The sequence below is a fragment of the Monopterus albus genome, unplaced genomic scaffold, assembly GCF_001952655.1.
Source record: "Monopterus albus unplaced genomic scaffold, M_albus_1.0 scaffold166.1, whole genome shotgun sequence".
In the NCBI taxonomy this organism is placed as follows: Eukaryota; Metazoa; Chordata; class Actinopteri; order Synbranchiformes; family Synbranchidae; genus Monopterus; species Monopterus albus.
The window spans coordinates 430,180-443,891 of record NW_018128046.1 but is presented as its reverse complement, the minus strand read 5'-3'; the positions used below and the strand labels follow the sequence as shown (position 1 = coordinate 443,891).

The 13,712-nt window shown below is 40.6% G+C and overlaps 2 protein-coding genes across 4 annotated transcripts; both read right to left on the bottom strand.

Moving 5' to 3' along the window:
• Positions 1-2,692: 2,692 nt before the first annotated feature.
• arl4aa (ADP-ribosylation factor-like 4aa) lies at positions 2,693-6,788 on the bottom strand. 3 transcript variants are annotated; one of them, XM_020615595.1, is made up of 2 exons: positions 6,714-6,788; positions 2,693-4,102 (listed from the first exon to the last, which is right to left on the bottom strand). In XM_020615595.1, exon 2 carries the CDS (start codon positions 3,999-4,001, stop codon positions 3,399-3,401), a length of 603 nt encoding a protein of 200 aa, XP_020471251.1. In that variant the 5' UTR covers positions 4,002-4,102; positions 6,714-6,788; the 3' UTR covers positions 2,693-3,398. The 3 variants fall into 3 exon arrangements, with proteins under 3 accessions (XP_020471251.1, XP_020471250.1, XP_020471249.1); XM_020615594.1 differs by lacking the exon at positions 6,714-6,788 and adding an exon at positions 6,583-6,675; XM_020615593.1 differs by lacking the exon at positions 6,714-6,788 and adding an exon at positions 5,497-5,921.
• A 1,058-nt stretch (positions 6,789-7,846) lies between these two features.
• cunh7orf78 (chromosome unknown C7orf78 homolog) lies at positions 7,847-11,037 on the bottom strand. Its single transcript, XM_020615598.1, has 4 exons — positions 10,505-11,037; positions 10,295-10,379; positions 9,952-10,094; positions 7,847-8,199 (listed from the first exon to the last, which is right to left on the bottom strand). Exons 1-4 carry the CDS (start codon positions 10,931-10,933, stop codon positions 8,101-8,103), a joined length of 756 nt encoding a protein of 251 aa, XP_020471254.1. The 5' UTR covers positions 10,934-11,037; the 3' UTR covers positions 7,847-8,100.
• Positions 11,038-13,712: the final 2,675 nt, after the last annotated feature.

The window sequence follows — 13,712 nt, the reverse complement described above, 5'->3', positions numbered from 1 at the left end:
TACCTTTGTCATCACTGGCAAACATGAAAAATAAGGCAACAAGTTACCTGTCAGGCTTAGAATCAGACAAATTGCTGTGCAGGTTTGCACACCAAATGCCTGCAGTTTGCATGAACACTGTTTTTTTTTTGGTTTGTTTTTGACTTTGAAAAATGAATTTTACCTATTGCTTCATTTTGGTCATTGCTTTTTTTAACCAACATAGACACAAACTGCTGACTTCTTTCCAGTTGATTGCTATTAGGCTAATTTATTTCACTTTGGTTGGTTCAGCTTCATCTCATATTCATCCTATTTGCTGAAAAACTTGCACATACATACTGTATGTTCTGTGGGTGGGGGTAGCATAATGGGAAAAACACTGCAATCACCTATGTACATCTATAGAATAGTAAAGTGAGAGGAGTTATTGTATTTTGGGCATCCAGGTTTAGGAAGTAAAACAGTTCAGTTTCTGCACTCCAGGTAGCTGCAGTTTGATCAGGCTTGAATGAACATGAAACTCTGGTGGTTGCATTTCCTGTACAAAAGGTGCTAAATCTATAAAAATAAATGGCTTGTTGATAAAAAAAAAGTCAAAGATACAAGCCTTTGCACAGAAAAGCTTAGCTTTGTTACTATAGCTATGGTGTGGCATTTTGTTTTTATGATACCAAAGCGTCATGAGTTTGCTACATGTTCCTAGTGACAGAGGCTAAAGATCATATCATAGAGTTTGCAGCCAGCTGCCCTATCAAACTGACAAAGTTCAAATAACACAAACCGAAAGTATAGAGTAGTATTGTATAATTATCTGTGAACTCCTTGATAACTTGTGTTCATGTGCTGAATGTTTCAAGGGTGTGTCTATGTTGAGCAACAGTAGGAATATCATTTAAAAAACTCACATTAGAATTTACAATGTGGGGAAATCTGTCTGTTATCAGCACCTCCTTCCAATTTGCAGCACACATTCTCTCCAAAGGTGCAGTGGAACATTCTGTACAGTTTTACAGCTAAGCCACCCAACCTGGAAAGTCACTGCCAAACTCAATCATGCCTGAGGTGTCTCTTAGAAAGAGCAGCTGGGATGGTGCCAGCGCAGCATAAAAGCAGTACTGGCTGGGAAGTCGTGTATGGATGAGCTGCTCCAAACAAGACAAGAAGGCAGTGCATCGCGCTTTTATTTTGTTGTTTAGTGTTCCTGTGCCAAACACACCACGAGAGGTTAATGAGTTAATGGATGGCCCCTGGGACCAGAGATTTATTCACCCTAATCCACCTTTCGCAAGACGCGAGAGAGATAGAGGCAGCCTTTTTTACACACAGGAAAAACATATGAGCAAGCGAAGAAGTGACTGTGGTGGGTATAGTCTCTCCATAGGTTTCAGACATATTAAACCGAGTCAGCAAAAATAAAGCACAAAAAAGGGAATAAGCTTTTTGATTCACTGAGCCAGTAACATAACCGTAATCCTCTGAGTGCTTCAGCATATCAGAGGAAATGACCTGAGGTGTGGACAACAACAGAGAGCAGGACAGGACTTTTGAACTGATTTACCGTCTCACGCACACAGAGCTGATGCAGCTCAGAGAGAACAGAAAGTAGAATCAGGAAAAGTGTGAATACGCCTTTGCCCTTGAGTTTCCTTTGTCTGGAAAGTTTCCTTTTCCAAACACGTTGGGAATGGGCACCTGGGCCTCCCAACACAAAAACATGCTTCATTACCATTTGACAAAAATATGGCTTTCTGCGAGCTTAGCAACCATGTGACCGTATCACTCTGTTCAAATCCAGCATGTCATCCCTCCTATCTTGTTTCCCGTTTCCCATGCTTTTATCTGATGATAAAGTCATAAAATCCACCAAAAATGTTTAATCAGTTATATTGTGCTGTAGCCCTGAACTCACACAGATGTGTGAAATCTAGTGCTATTGACACACTTCTTTCTATTATTAGATGGAAGAGACCCCCTGAGATACAGCACCAAAACCCCACATCAAGGTTATCACATTAAACTGGAGCAGATATTTATAAGAAGACGACGTTTTAGCGATTTGGCCAGTGAGTAGTGCAAACTATCACTCTGCATCACACAGTTATTTTAGAAAGCCAGCTGCTGCACTGGCCTAGTGGGCTCCCAATCATTAGTAGTTCTGAAAGAATGAGAGAGCACATGGCCTTAATACACTGGGCTCCATATCCACCCAGCTCAGTCCAAAAATACTCAGTAAAGGCCCTGGCTCCGCAGACTCATGCTCCAGCCTGTTGTACTGGGTCTTCCTGACCGCCCTGACAACATTTTCTAGTCATGAATATGGCCTGTCTGTGCTGCAGTGTGTCAGCCCTTCACACTGTTGCAGCTGACTGTGAAATTATGTTTACACTTTTTTTTTTTTACCTATTTCTGTAGATATTTAGTTAATTACACGACATGTGCATAGTGTCACACAGAGCATACATTTGGTACAACATTGTTTAAAGTGAAACTAAAAGAGGTCGACTGAGCTTGTGTTTTGTTTCTCCTGTTAATGTCAGGGGGTGCCTCCACTGCTTGTTGCAAAAATCACCCCTCTTCAGATTCAAACAAGTTGCTTAAAAGATGAAACCTGCTATTGTAAAAATGTACTGAAGACTCCTATTCTGAACATCTTCACATGGCAGCCTTTTGAATATAAGTTCCTGAATACCAGCCTCCATACCACTGTCAGTATTGCTCTAGATATGTTTTATTTAGAAAAACATAATGTCTAAACACCTGTCTAGTGACAATGTGGCCAGTAATGACCATCTACTGTACAGTAATCTGTGTTTGCCCTTAACAATTCTGTAAAATCCAACACAATATGCTCTACTTAAAAACTGTAAACTTCATACAAACTGACCACCTAAAGTGCTTGTAAAAAAAGATATAAGACAGCAAGCAAATCAATTACAATGCGTTAATGCATGATAATACTTTTACAAAGTCCAGTGTATAAAGTAAACAAATTATGATAACATATAAAACAGATCTTTTCATTGCCCTTCTGATATAACAGTGATCAATAACCCTTCAGCTTTTGCTTAAGTTATTTTTGGTAAAATGGCTCAGAACAGCCATTAGCCATGAATGAAGCACACAGCATCCTTAAAACATCTTCTGTCAGCCCACCAGACCCCAAACCCTCTGTGCTTTTTAATCTATATAAACTCTTTGTCACATCCACACATGTCTGAGACTTTCTCATCTTCATACTGTATTCCTTAATGCATCACTTCCTGATCAATAGCATCATCACATGACCAACACCGGGAAGCCTACAGTTCAGTTTTACACTGATAAAACTTGCTGTGTTGACTCCGCAGCAGAAGTTTGAATCCTTTAACATTTTTGTTTCCTTCACATAAAACAGATAAATCTATCTCATGACAAGTTTATCTCTTTTTCCTCTGCTGCCTGAGCACCTTTCTCCGTTTAAGTATCATGTCATGGAGTCTCTCCAGGCCCTCCCTGAGTCCGTCTCCTATGATTGCACAGGCTGGCTGCAGATGCCAGGGAGTTGAGGGGCCCAGTTCTTTCAGTGCCAGCAATTTCTCAACTTCATCCAGTCCCAAAGAGTGCCTCAAGTCCTGTTTGTTGGCCACCACCAGCAGGGGCACCCCCTGGTTTTCAGAGGTCTTGGTGATTTTATGGAGCTCTGTTTTGGCCTCCTCCATGCGTTCCGCATCCACAGAGTCCACAACAAATATGATGCCGTCTGTGCATCGCGTGTATGACTTCCACAGGGGGCGCAACTTCTCCTGACCACCGACATCCCAGAAGTGGAATGTCACAGTCCTGTGGCCGCCCAGAGACACTCTGACCTTCTCTGCATTAAAGCCTTTGGTGGGCACTGTGTTGACAAACTCATTAAACTGCAGTCTGTACAAAACGGTGGTCTTCCCTGCAGAGTCCAGCCCCAGGATGGCGATGTGAAAAGACTGGAAGAATGGGACAGCTGAGATGAAGCTAGGTTGTTCCGACAAGCCATTCCCCATCTTTCCTCATGAGGAAGGACTGGTGATGTACGAAGTTTGATCCAGCTGCACAGGAATAATCCTCAGAGTTGCTTATAGTCCAGAACAACTGCAGCAATCACCTGAAAGCATATCACACGTTATTGTGGGTGACACCCGGGCTTAAAGAGACAGCAGCACTTAAAGCTAGACTGTGCAATCTTTACTGAAAAACACCACAGGTGACAATTTATAGGACCAAGTCAGTTTCCCTGTATTCCCCAAGATTCTCATCATTATCGAATTTGAATGAGCTAAAACATGGTAAAACTAACTGCATAGAGAAGAGTCACAGAGTCACCTGAGCAATGTACTGTAAGTTATACAACAATATTCATCTAACGTTTGCTTGCATTAGCCACTTTAAGTTACTGGTTATACCAGACCAGGTCAGGCAGTAGTAGGACTTCAGCAACAGTTTGTTTTATTGTTTATGAATTCAACCTTTCACTTGTAAGAGGAAGACGGTTACATTGTTTTTCAAAGGTTACAAAACTGTCATTTAAAGCTGCATTAATCCACATTTTACACTAACATTATCTCACGTGGTGATATAACATGAATACTCATGAACTCAGAGAATTAACATCCAGCCTCTATTAGATATATTTTTATTTGCTGGACTGCACATTAGGCTGTAAACAACTTTGCTCTGATAAACCCAATAAATCATTGCCCCGTGCCAAACAGGACACACACTTTTGTCAAATAGCAAAATGCAGCCATAATTAAGCAAATAACACAGATTTTATATTACACAATTAAGCAACTGGTGGAAACGCATTCAAATTGCAATGTCAACTGAGCACTGAAAACACATTTAACATTACATCTGCACGCAATAAACTAAAAGTACCAGTGTTGTTAACTGAACTTACTGATACTGAAAATAAGGAGACGTTTTAGGAATGACTGCTGTTTCACATGTATGTGGACATGATGAGCAAACAACAGAAGTCCTTAAAGGTGTGACTGATGAAGCCTGAAAGACCAAGGTAAGACATTTGAGCTGTAGGCTATAAGCACACGATATCTGTATCAATGTATCAATAAGCTGATATATTACCCAGCTGTAACTGAGTCATAGCATTATCCAGCTATTCTTCTGCATTCAGACTAAACCCTGAAGCCTAAAGTTGCGTAATATAGCGTTGACAGGCACATTATTTTGCTAAAATCAACGTGGAAGTCCCAAATAACGCCTTTATAGCCTAATACAGTAATAAGTATATTTCACTTATCTTGTACAGCGTCACTGAACATTCCTACAGGGCCCTGCTTGCTAGTTTTGCTGTAATTTTTCTATAATACCTTAATTGTATTGAAAATAGCATTTCGCCCCCAATTACTTTGTAGGCTACTTTGTTTGGATATGAGACCGCACTGAATTTATAGAAGACTGACAAGTATAGATAAACGCATTTTTATTTCCAAGCCAAACTGGTTACCTACAGTCTGAGCTATCTGTGGAGCCCACCTTAAAGCTAATCTCCTCTGTACGGCATCGCGGTCCTCTCTTTCAGCTCAACTCCCGGTGTATTTCCACCTCTTATTCTGGCAACGACGACAGGGTGGAAAAAAATCCTCGCCAAAGGCGGACAAACCCTCCGTCTGTGTCCTCGGTGTCCTGTGTGGATCTACCGCTGATGACACTGCTGCTGTGTGAGAGTCCAGTCTGGAACAACGCCCACACGGACACTGCGGACATCTGCGATTGGTGCCAGAACTCTGATCTCTATCAGCTGATTGGCTGACACGGCGGTCAATCACGCGTCCCGCCCGGGAATCAGGATCACCTGTTGCTCTGATTATCTGTCACACCATTTTACATGGCATTTTATAATTGTTGAGCCGCAAACGGATAGCTGGTCAAATTTCTCTATATAACAACATGAAGCGCAGCAACGCAGTTCCTATAACCAAAGTTACATTCCATTTTAAATCTGTTTATGTGCAGTAGCGGGGAAAGTTCTTCTTTTAAATTCCTTTATTGAAAATGTTATGGCTCCATTTATTCAGTTTACTATACTGTAACGTTAATAGTAAAGAAAAGCACCAGCAGCAAACATATGACATTTTTGCTTGTAAGTAATGTTAATACGATGAAGAAAATGTTCCTATTAAATTTTGGCACTCAATCCAGAAAAATGCATATTATATTCATTATTATGCCTACAAATACCTTGAGTGTGTACTATACTTGTATACTAGTATGTAGACTGCTTGAGTAGCCCACATATTAGGCTATATGCCTCTATATACCACTGCACGTTTACACAACGACAAGCAGTCCAGAAAGTGTAGCTGTTATTTGATGGTGTTCATAATCTCAGATACAACTTGCAGACACATACAGGCCCGTTGACAGAAAATCTAGAGCAAGAGCACAAAATAACTTTTTAAATCTTCTTCTAATGGATATTCAGGCCAATAGTAGCAGTAGCCAATGAGCCTTCATTGCGGTGTTTTGAAGCCCATGTTAAACCATAAACGGATTGTGAAATAGTACGAAAACACAGCGCAGAGCTAAATTAGCTACTAGGAAGTGTAAAATGTAACCTACCTGTGAGTCAGCTCGCGTTTCACCTACCAGGACTGTTTGCGTGTGTACAGACAGATACGTGTCCGTATGCAATGTGTGTGTGTGTGTGTGTGTGTGTGTGTGTGTGTGTGAAGCAGCGCCCGCCCGCTCACCCGTGTGTTTTTCTTTGAACTGATTGGTCAAAGAGCAGGAAAAGCAGCGCTCACTGCAGCCCGTCGTGCACGGAGGATAAACAGTGTCTGGCTTCTGGCCAGTGGCTGGCTGCCTTACATAACCTGCTACTGTCTCCTTCAACCATTTGGACACAGGAAGTAGCCTATGTCAATAAATAGAGTCGTTTCATTAATATTAGTCAGTTAACCACAATTAATACTTAAAGTGAGCTGTTCATTATTAACTTTTAATAGCGCCCTGAAAGACCTCCAAAGGGAGGCGCCCTGGAGGCATCCTGATAAGTTGCCCCTAACTACCTCAACTGGCTCCTTTCATTGATATTTCATAGTTCTTCTCTTGACTTAGGCTGTTTTTTGTGTTTTCCTTATACTGGTTTGGCCCATTTAGCACAAGACGCACTGTAAAAAAAACATAATAAAAGTAAATACAAGCCCCATTATTCATGCTGAAGTACATCTAGTTCATAATAGTGCTCAGCACTGGAGAGAATAACCCGGGGTGAAAGTAAGTAAAACACATGGCATGCTTTTTAATGCAGTGACTGATATCCCTTTCATTTTATATTTAGTCCAAGAGTTATGTACAAATTGCATGGCTCATTAAATACATATGTGCTTCAAACATGTGCAGGCTTCACTTCACATGATTATAATTCCTGGGGTACCAAAGGAGCAGCTGTCTGTGGCCCAGCCTACACGGTGTTCTGTGATGACCTTCGTTACACCAGTCACTGCATGTATTTTGGCAGTAATTTTCTAGCTCTTGATGACAAATAACACAATTAAATACTTGCAGATACATGGTACATCTACTATATAGTGCAAGACAGTTGGCAGGTATGGGAATACAAGCCAACACAAACAATGATTTTGTGTAAAGGAAAACCTTTATTCACTAAACTGATACTTCCAGTCGACCCTGTTCACCACCCTTGGCACTGCCACCCCTCAATCTGCCAGTACTATGCTGTTCTTTAACATAATTGGTTATATAGTAATCTATTATCTGTGTACTCAGTATCTTAGTTTAGTATTTGTTTACTAGCTAGCTCTTTGGTAAAAGCCTTGACATCTGCATATAGGAAAGAGACTTGACTCTTGTGCAGTTTAAAGGATCTTTACCTTTCATTAACAATAAAAAAATTATGGAATTCTTGAGTTTAGCCCAATTACCAGGGGCCTCTAATGAACATACAGTATTTAATGTGTTTAATGTGAAGCTAAAGAAGGCATTAACGCTGTCCTGCTTATATGTAATTCTACAGGCAAGAGGGCGCAAAATGTAGTATTGTGTGGCTCTAAATTACCACATTACATTAAAGAATGCAAATACAGTATACATTTGTACCAACAGTGATAGACAGAGCTAAACATAGAGTCGTGGTCTACTTTTCCAGGATTTTGAGAGTTTCTCCTCCACCCGGTCCAAGAATGCACTGTGTGCGCCCCTTCTTCGCCGGTGTCTCTGTGAAGCAGACTGTAATATTAATATAAATGTATCTCCATGCTGTTTGAGCTGTTGTCAGTGATAACTATGACTGTTTCCACTAGTTAGACTCCTATAACTGTAAGTAATGACAAAATCTAACAGCGCACCAGAAACCCTGTCGTTTGCTGGTTATAATTGTAATTTTGCTATATGTCATTTTTTTAGTATGTGTTTGTACAGTTTAAAAACGTAGTGGTAGAAGTATTTAAATCACTTACTCAAGAAAAATGTAGCAAAACCACACTGTAAAAGTACTCTATTACAAGTTTTAAAAAAACTACATTCAAAATTTTAAGTATAGAAGTATTAGCAATACAAAGTGTGAAGAGTAGTTACTGGATCATATTTATTGATGTAATAATATGTAAGTGACGGTTTAATGTCACTGGTTGAGATGAAGTTCATTTTAACTGCTTCATATACTGGAGAGTAGTTAAATGTACAACAATGCAACATGTTTTATAACTTCGTCATATGTTTTGTATGTAAAATTTTAATCTGCAAAGTAGCTGCAGCTGTCAGATACATGTGGTGGAGTAATAAGCCCAGTACCTGCCTCTGAAATGCAGTAGAGTAAAATATAAAGTAGCACAAAATGGAAGTATTCAAGGGAAGTGTACCTAGCTGTACCTAAGTAATGTATAGCACTTGATAAAATGTCATTAGTTACGTTTTACTACTGCATGTAATGTGTAGCTCTCACATGAGCACTGTAATCACAGTAAATTATCTTTAAATTATCACTCCTACAGCACAATGATTTGACATGATTTGATTTGTGCCTGATGCCCTCTCTACCTTTAATATTAGACTTAAGACTTTCCTTTTTGATAAAGCTTACACTTAGCTTAATATAATATTGTTGTTTTCAATATAATCCTAGCCAGACAGTGAGTGAGGGCAGAAAAGTATTTAGTATGCTGTGATACATCTTCTGATATTTCATGGCATCAGAACAACTAATGTGACTGAACAAGGATTAATGACAGCCATCTTGGTTTGGGTCATCCTGTTGCCCCCGAATATACTGTATCTAACTGTGCCAGTGGTTTCTAGTCAACAGGTTGGCCTTCGCTTGCGCCCATGTAGTGGTGTCTGTGAAATTATTCTAGGATAAGTTTGGTTTGGTGTGCCATCCCCTAGTTATAGGCCTAGACTGAGGGTCATCCCATGATGTGGATCTCCTCTCCTCTCTTCTTTCCTCTCTTCTTTCTCCATCCATCTATATGCCACCATTACGTGTCACTAACTGTGTGTCTCCTCTCTCCCGTAGTGTGTCCTCTCTTTCTCCCTGTACTTTTCTGTAGGTAGCCCTGGCTCTGGAGCTCTATGTTTCTGATGAGCAGTCATCAGGCACATGAACTTGACCTGTTTGTTGTGTCCTGTTGCTTTTCTTTTCTTTTCTCTCTCCTCTATCCACTCATCCCAACCGGTCGAGGCAGAAGGCCGCCCACCAAGAGCCGGGGTCTGTCGGAGGTTTCTGCAGTTAAAGGGAGTTTTTCCTCCCCATTGTCACCAAGTACTGCTTAAGGGGGATTTGTTGGGTTTTCCTCGATAATAATAATAATAATAGTAGTAGTAGTAATAGTAAGGTCTAGACCTTACTTTGTAAAGCATCCTGAGATGACTTTTGTGTGATTTGACGCTATACAAATAAAATTGAATTGAACTGAATTGACAATAACTGACAAAGTGATCAGACGTGATGCTAAAACACCAGTTACTGACTGTATAGGAAGCTGATTTTGGAGGCCAGGGCAGCTGAGGAAGTCTGAGCCTCACATCCCATTTAGGCTCTGCAGGTTTATATGTGTCCATCCTTGCCTTTGTCTCCCTCAGACTAAAGCCTGACTCAGGTCTAGTGGTCTGTACTGGAAAAGAAAAGATATTAATTTAGTCACTGGGGTAGATAGAGTAGGACACACTCTTCCCCAATACACTGAACCCATTTTCAAATAACAAGCACTTCTTCTTTGTTTTAATAATTGGTACAGTTTAGAAATGAAAAGGTAGCATTCAGCCAACATTAACTTAGAAAATGAAGGAATAAAGAACAAATTAATCCACTTACTTATGTCCAGGTGCTTTAATTTTAATTTCAGGTTACCAGGATCTCTCTCGTATGTAGTTACTATATCTGGAAGGGTCTCATCAAGCTGAAGTGAGAGATCATCTGGTTTGCGTTTACTGCCATCTTGTGTTTTCGTTATTTATTACAATCTAAAGGTGAAATGTGTACGACTGTCATGTCTGTCTATTTTCTGTGTTTCCAGATACTTACTGGTCTGAAGTTGTAAGGCTTAGGGTTCTTGTGAGGCTCACAGGAATACTTCCCTGTCTTCACAAACATCAGCTCAGACTCCAGAGCATCAGGAGGCCTGTACGATGTGATGAACTTCGGGGGGTGTTTCCTTTTTGTACTCTCATGTAACGCATTTGGTAAATATATCCCAGTCTTCCTCTTTGCTTCACTCGGTTGCAGTACAGGCAGGTTTGTTTTTCTTACTTCTTTTTGAGGAACTGACAAAGATCGGTACAGTTTAGGGGAGAAATCTGGTGGCTTGATGCTCCACACGTCTCCCTGGCTCTCAGTCTCTGGGACCTTAAAACACTTGCTTCTTGCAAAAGAGAGATCCTGTCTTGCGGAGAACTGGATTTTTCCTTCAAAGGAGACTGATGACAGTGGATGCAGTAAACCATATGGAGCCATTTTAGACAAACACAGTATCTGCTTACCTTGAATTTTACTGCCTGGCCTGTCAATGCCTACAAATTTAAGTCCACAGAGTTTGATGCTGAAGTTGTTGCATGAGTTGTTCTTATGTCAGGAACACAATGGTAACCCCAGGAGCAAGTAACAGACAGTGGCACACGGGCTGGCAATAGACACAGCACATAAAACGCTGCTTGGTAACAGGAAACTTTAGACTTCTTAACAAAAAGAATTAAGTTTAGTGGGCTGAGCTCAGTAGGACATTTAGTGAAAACAGAAAACTGTAACTTGGCAAATAGAAATCCCAGCGCCTTATAGTCGCTTTACCAATCCAGTCATGTGGTGGTTAAAATCTCTTTCTCAAGACAAACCTGGACAGCAGAGGCCCTTGGAAACACTGAGTAACACTATGCATATATGCTATATACAACGGTAAATGTAAACAATCTACTGTAAAACATCTGCCACATAACAACAAAGAAATATAAAGTACACCTGGTTAAGATGAATCAGTGAATTTCCAAAATAAGACAAGGTGAAAATAAATTCTGAAGCAAACGCATTAACAAAGACTTTGGTTTTTTTCACATTGTTTAAATTTGGCTTGACTTCACTGTAACTAATCTCCTCCGGTAAGTCCTTATGTACACCGTTCAAGGCGAGGCAGTAGTGAAAAGCAAGGACTGTCTCAGACTTCTACAAACTATAAGAATAAATATATTCATGTGTAATGTCTAATTAACTCCACCAGGTGACAGTAGAAACCAAAGTCCAGGAGCACACTCAACTCCATTCAGGAATTCCCATGAGGCAGAAAATGAAACATAAAGCAGAAAAAGTTGGATTCAGTCGGTGGGGAGAGGCAACATACTGTCGACTGGGAGGAGTAACGGTTGGTCCACATGACTTTAAATGAAGTACAGTGTGATATAAACCACCCTGGGGTCTACATCATGAATGCTGACGGTAAGTAGGGAGTTTCAGGTGGCAGGCCAGGACTCAGCCAGCAGAGATGATGCCTCTTCCAGATTCATGCTGGAATCACTCTGCATGCAAAAGCTGTTTTGTGCCTTTTGTCATTACATTAAACATTTTTACAGACTAAACCTCCCAGAAAAGTCTGTGATGTCAGGAGCATCACTGATTAGACTCTGCCATGGTCAAGGCTCAAAAGAAAAACCCCAGTATGTCTCAGGATTGTGGGTTGTTAAAGCAACCTTGAATATGTGGCATATAGAACCTGGAATATGACTCATCACTGAGATTTACAACTGGTGATTTTGCTTGTGTACGTCATAGTGATCTTTATTCAAACTCTGACTTCTCTGTTATTGTGATTTATCAGAGGGGTAAAGTAATTAAACACAGTACTTGAGTAAATATAGTTAAGTATTATTTTGATGTATCTGTACTCATTATGTACTCCATACAGTACTTTGACTTTATTACATTTAGAATAAAATATTGTACTTTTTACTGCATTAAATTGATTTAATAACTTTTGTTTTTTTAGAATGACATGAATAAAACAAAATACAAATACTTGTAATCGAGGCCACTCGTCTTCATGTGTTGTGGAATTTCACTGTTTCAAAGCATTTGATAAGGCTGAAATAAATGCTTCACTTTGACATGATGCCTCTGCTTTGAAAGGTTTCTACTGTGCTGAGTAGTCAGCTTCAAGTATTACATCATTACCTTCATGCTGTTCTGACTCACCCTCAGTGTTCTCATCAAGGTCATTTCCAGCAGAAGCAGGCAGCTACTTTCAGCGAAAAAGCTCTGATCTATTCTCTGTACACTTCCTGCCAAGCATCAAACAGCAGACAGACAAAGATAGCAGCTAAAGATCCAGATGTTTCCCCCAAGAGACCACAACAGAGCTAAACGAGGAGTGAATATTGTCAGGGGAACAGCAGCTCCGAGTGGATGTACTGTTGTTCTGTCAACTGGTAACAAACAAACTGCTTGGTAACTAACATATAAGCTTTAGAAGGTGAATTTATGTTCGCGTTGCTTTTACAACTTGCTTATCTTCCCCCCAAGTGGCAATAAATAAATACATTTAAGGTTTATACACAAGTCTAACTAAGATATCAGGAGACAGCACAGGGTCAGAGGTCATAGCTGTGATTGCCAGAGCCAGATCAGGAGCAGGGAAGGTTCCTCCTGTGTAAACATGGGTGTGAATGCAAGAGGATTTATCCAGACATTTGTTGCAGCAGTCACTTTGATTGGACCGACAGCTGACATGAGGTGACACAGGCACCAGGAAACCGGAGCTAAGCAGAGACGGCGCCTGTGAAGAATCTCACCTCTCAGCCCCTGTAAAACCAGGAGCTGCCACCTTCAGAGCCTCCCCTCGACCTCTGGCTCCTCAGCCCTGTGTCTGAAAACCTCATACCACTGTATCCTGTGACGTTTATAGCCATTCTGTAATCAGTTGCTTAACCAAAATGTTTACAGGAGCCCAAGATCCTGCTGCTCACCTTCCTTCTAGTGGCCTCAGAGATGTCTCCATGTTTCTCTGACAATATGATGGAGCCTAGGACAAATGCTAAGAAAAAAGAGCTGGAGATAAATCACACTAACACAGAAGTTTGTAAATGATGACTCTACAACTGTTGGAGGAAACAGAAACAAGCCGAGCCGTTATCCAAAGCTGAGCTGAGGAAGCTGCTGGGCTCATGTCCAGACTCTCCTTTTCCAGCATCTGACTGTGTGTCAGGACCTCCATCTGTTTTTACTGTTGCTTGAGCATTGTCAGCGAGGCAAG

Excerpts from the sequence above, each read along its gene's own strand:
- arl4aa (XM_020615595.1), bottom strand. The coding sequence starts at position 4,001 with ATGGGGAATGGCTTGTCGGAACAACCTAGCTTCATCTCAGCTGTCCCA.
- cunh7orf78 (XM_020615598.1), bottom strand. The coding sequence starts at position 10,933 with ATGGCTCCATATGGTTTACTGCATCCACTGTCATCAGTCTCCTTTGAA. Across the intron at positions 10,380-10,504 it reads AGCCTTACAACTTCAGACCA|CTTGATGAGACCCTTCCAGA; the intron begins GTAAGTATCTGG and ends CTCTCACTTCAG. Across the intron at positions 10,095-10,294 it reads ATTAAAGCACCTGGACATAA|TACAGACCACTAGACCTGAG; the intron begins GTAAGTGGATTA and ends TTTCTTTTCCAG.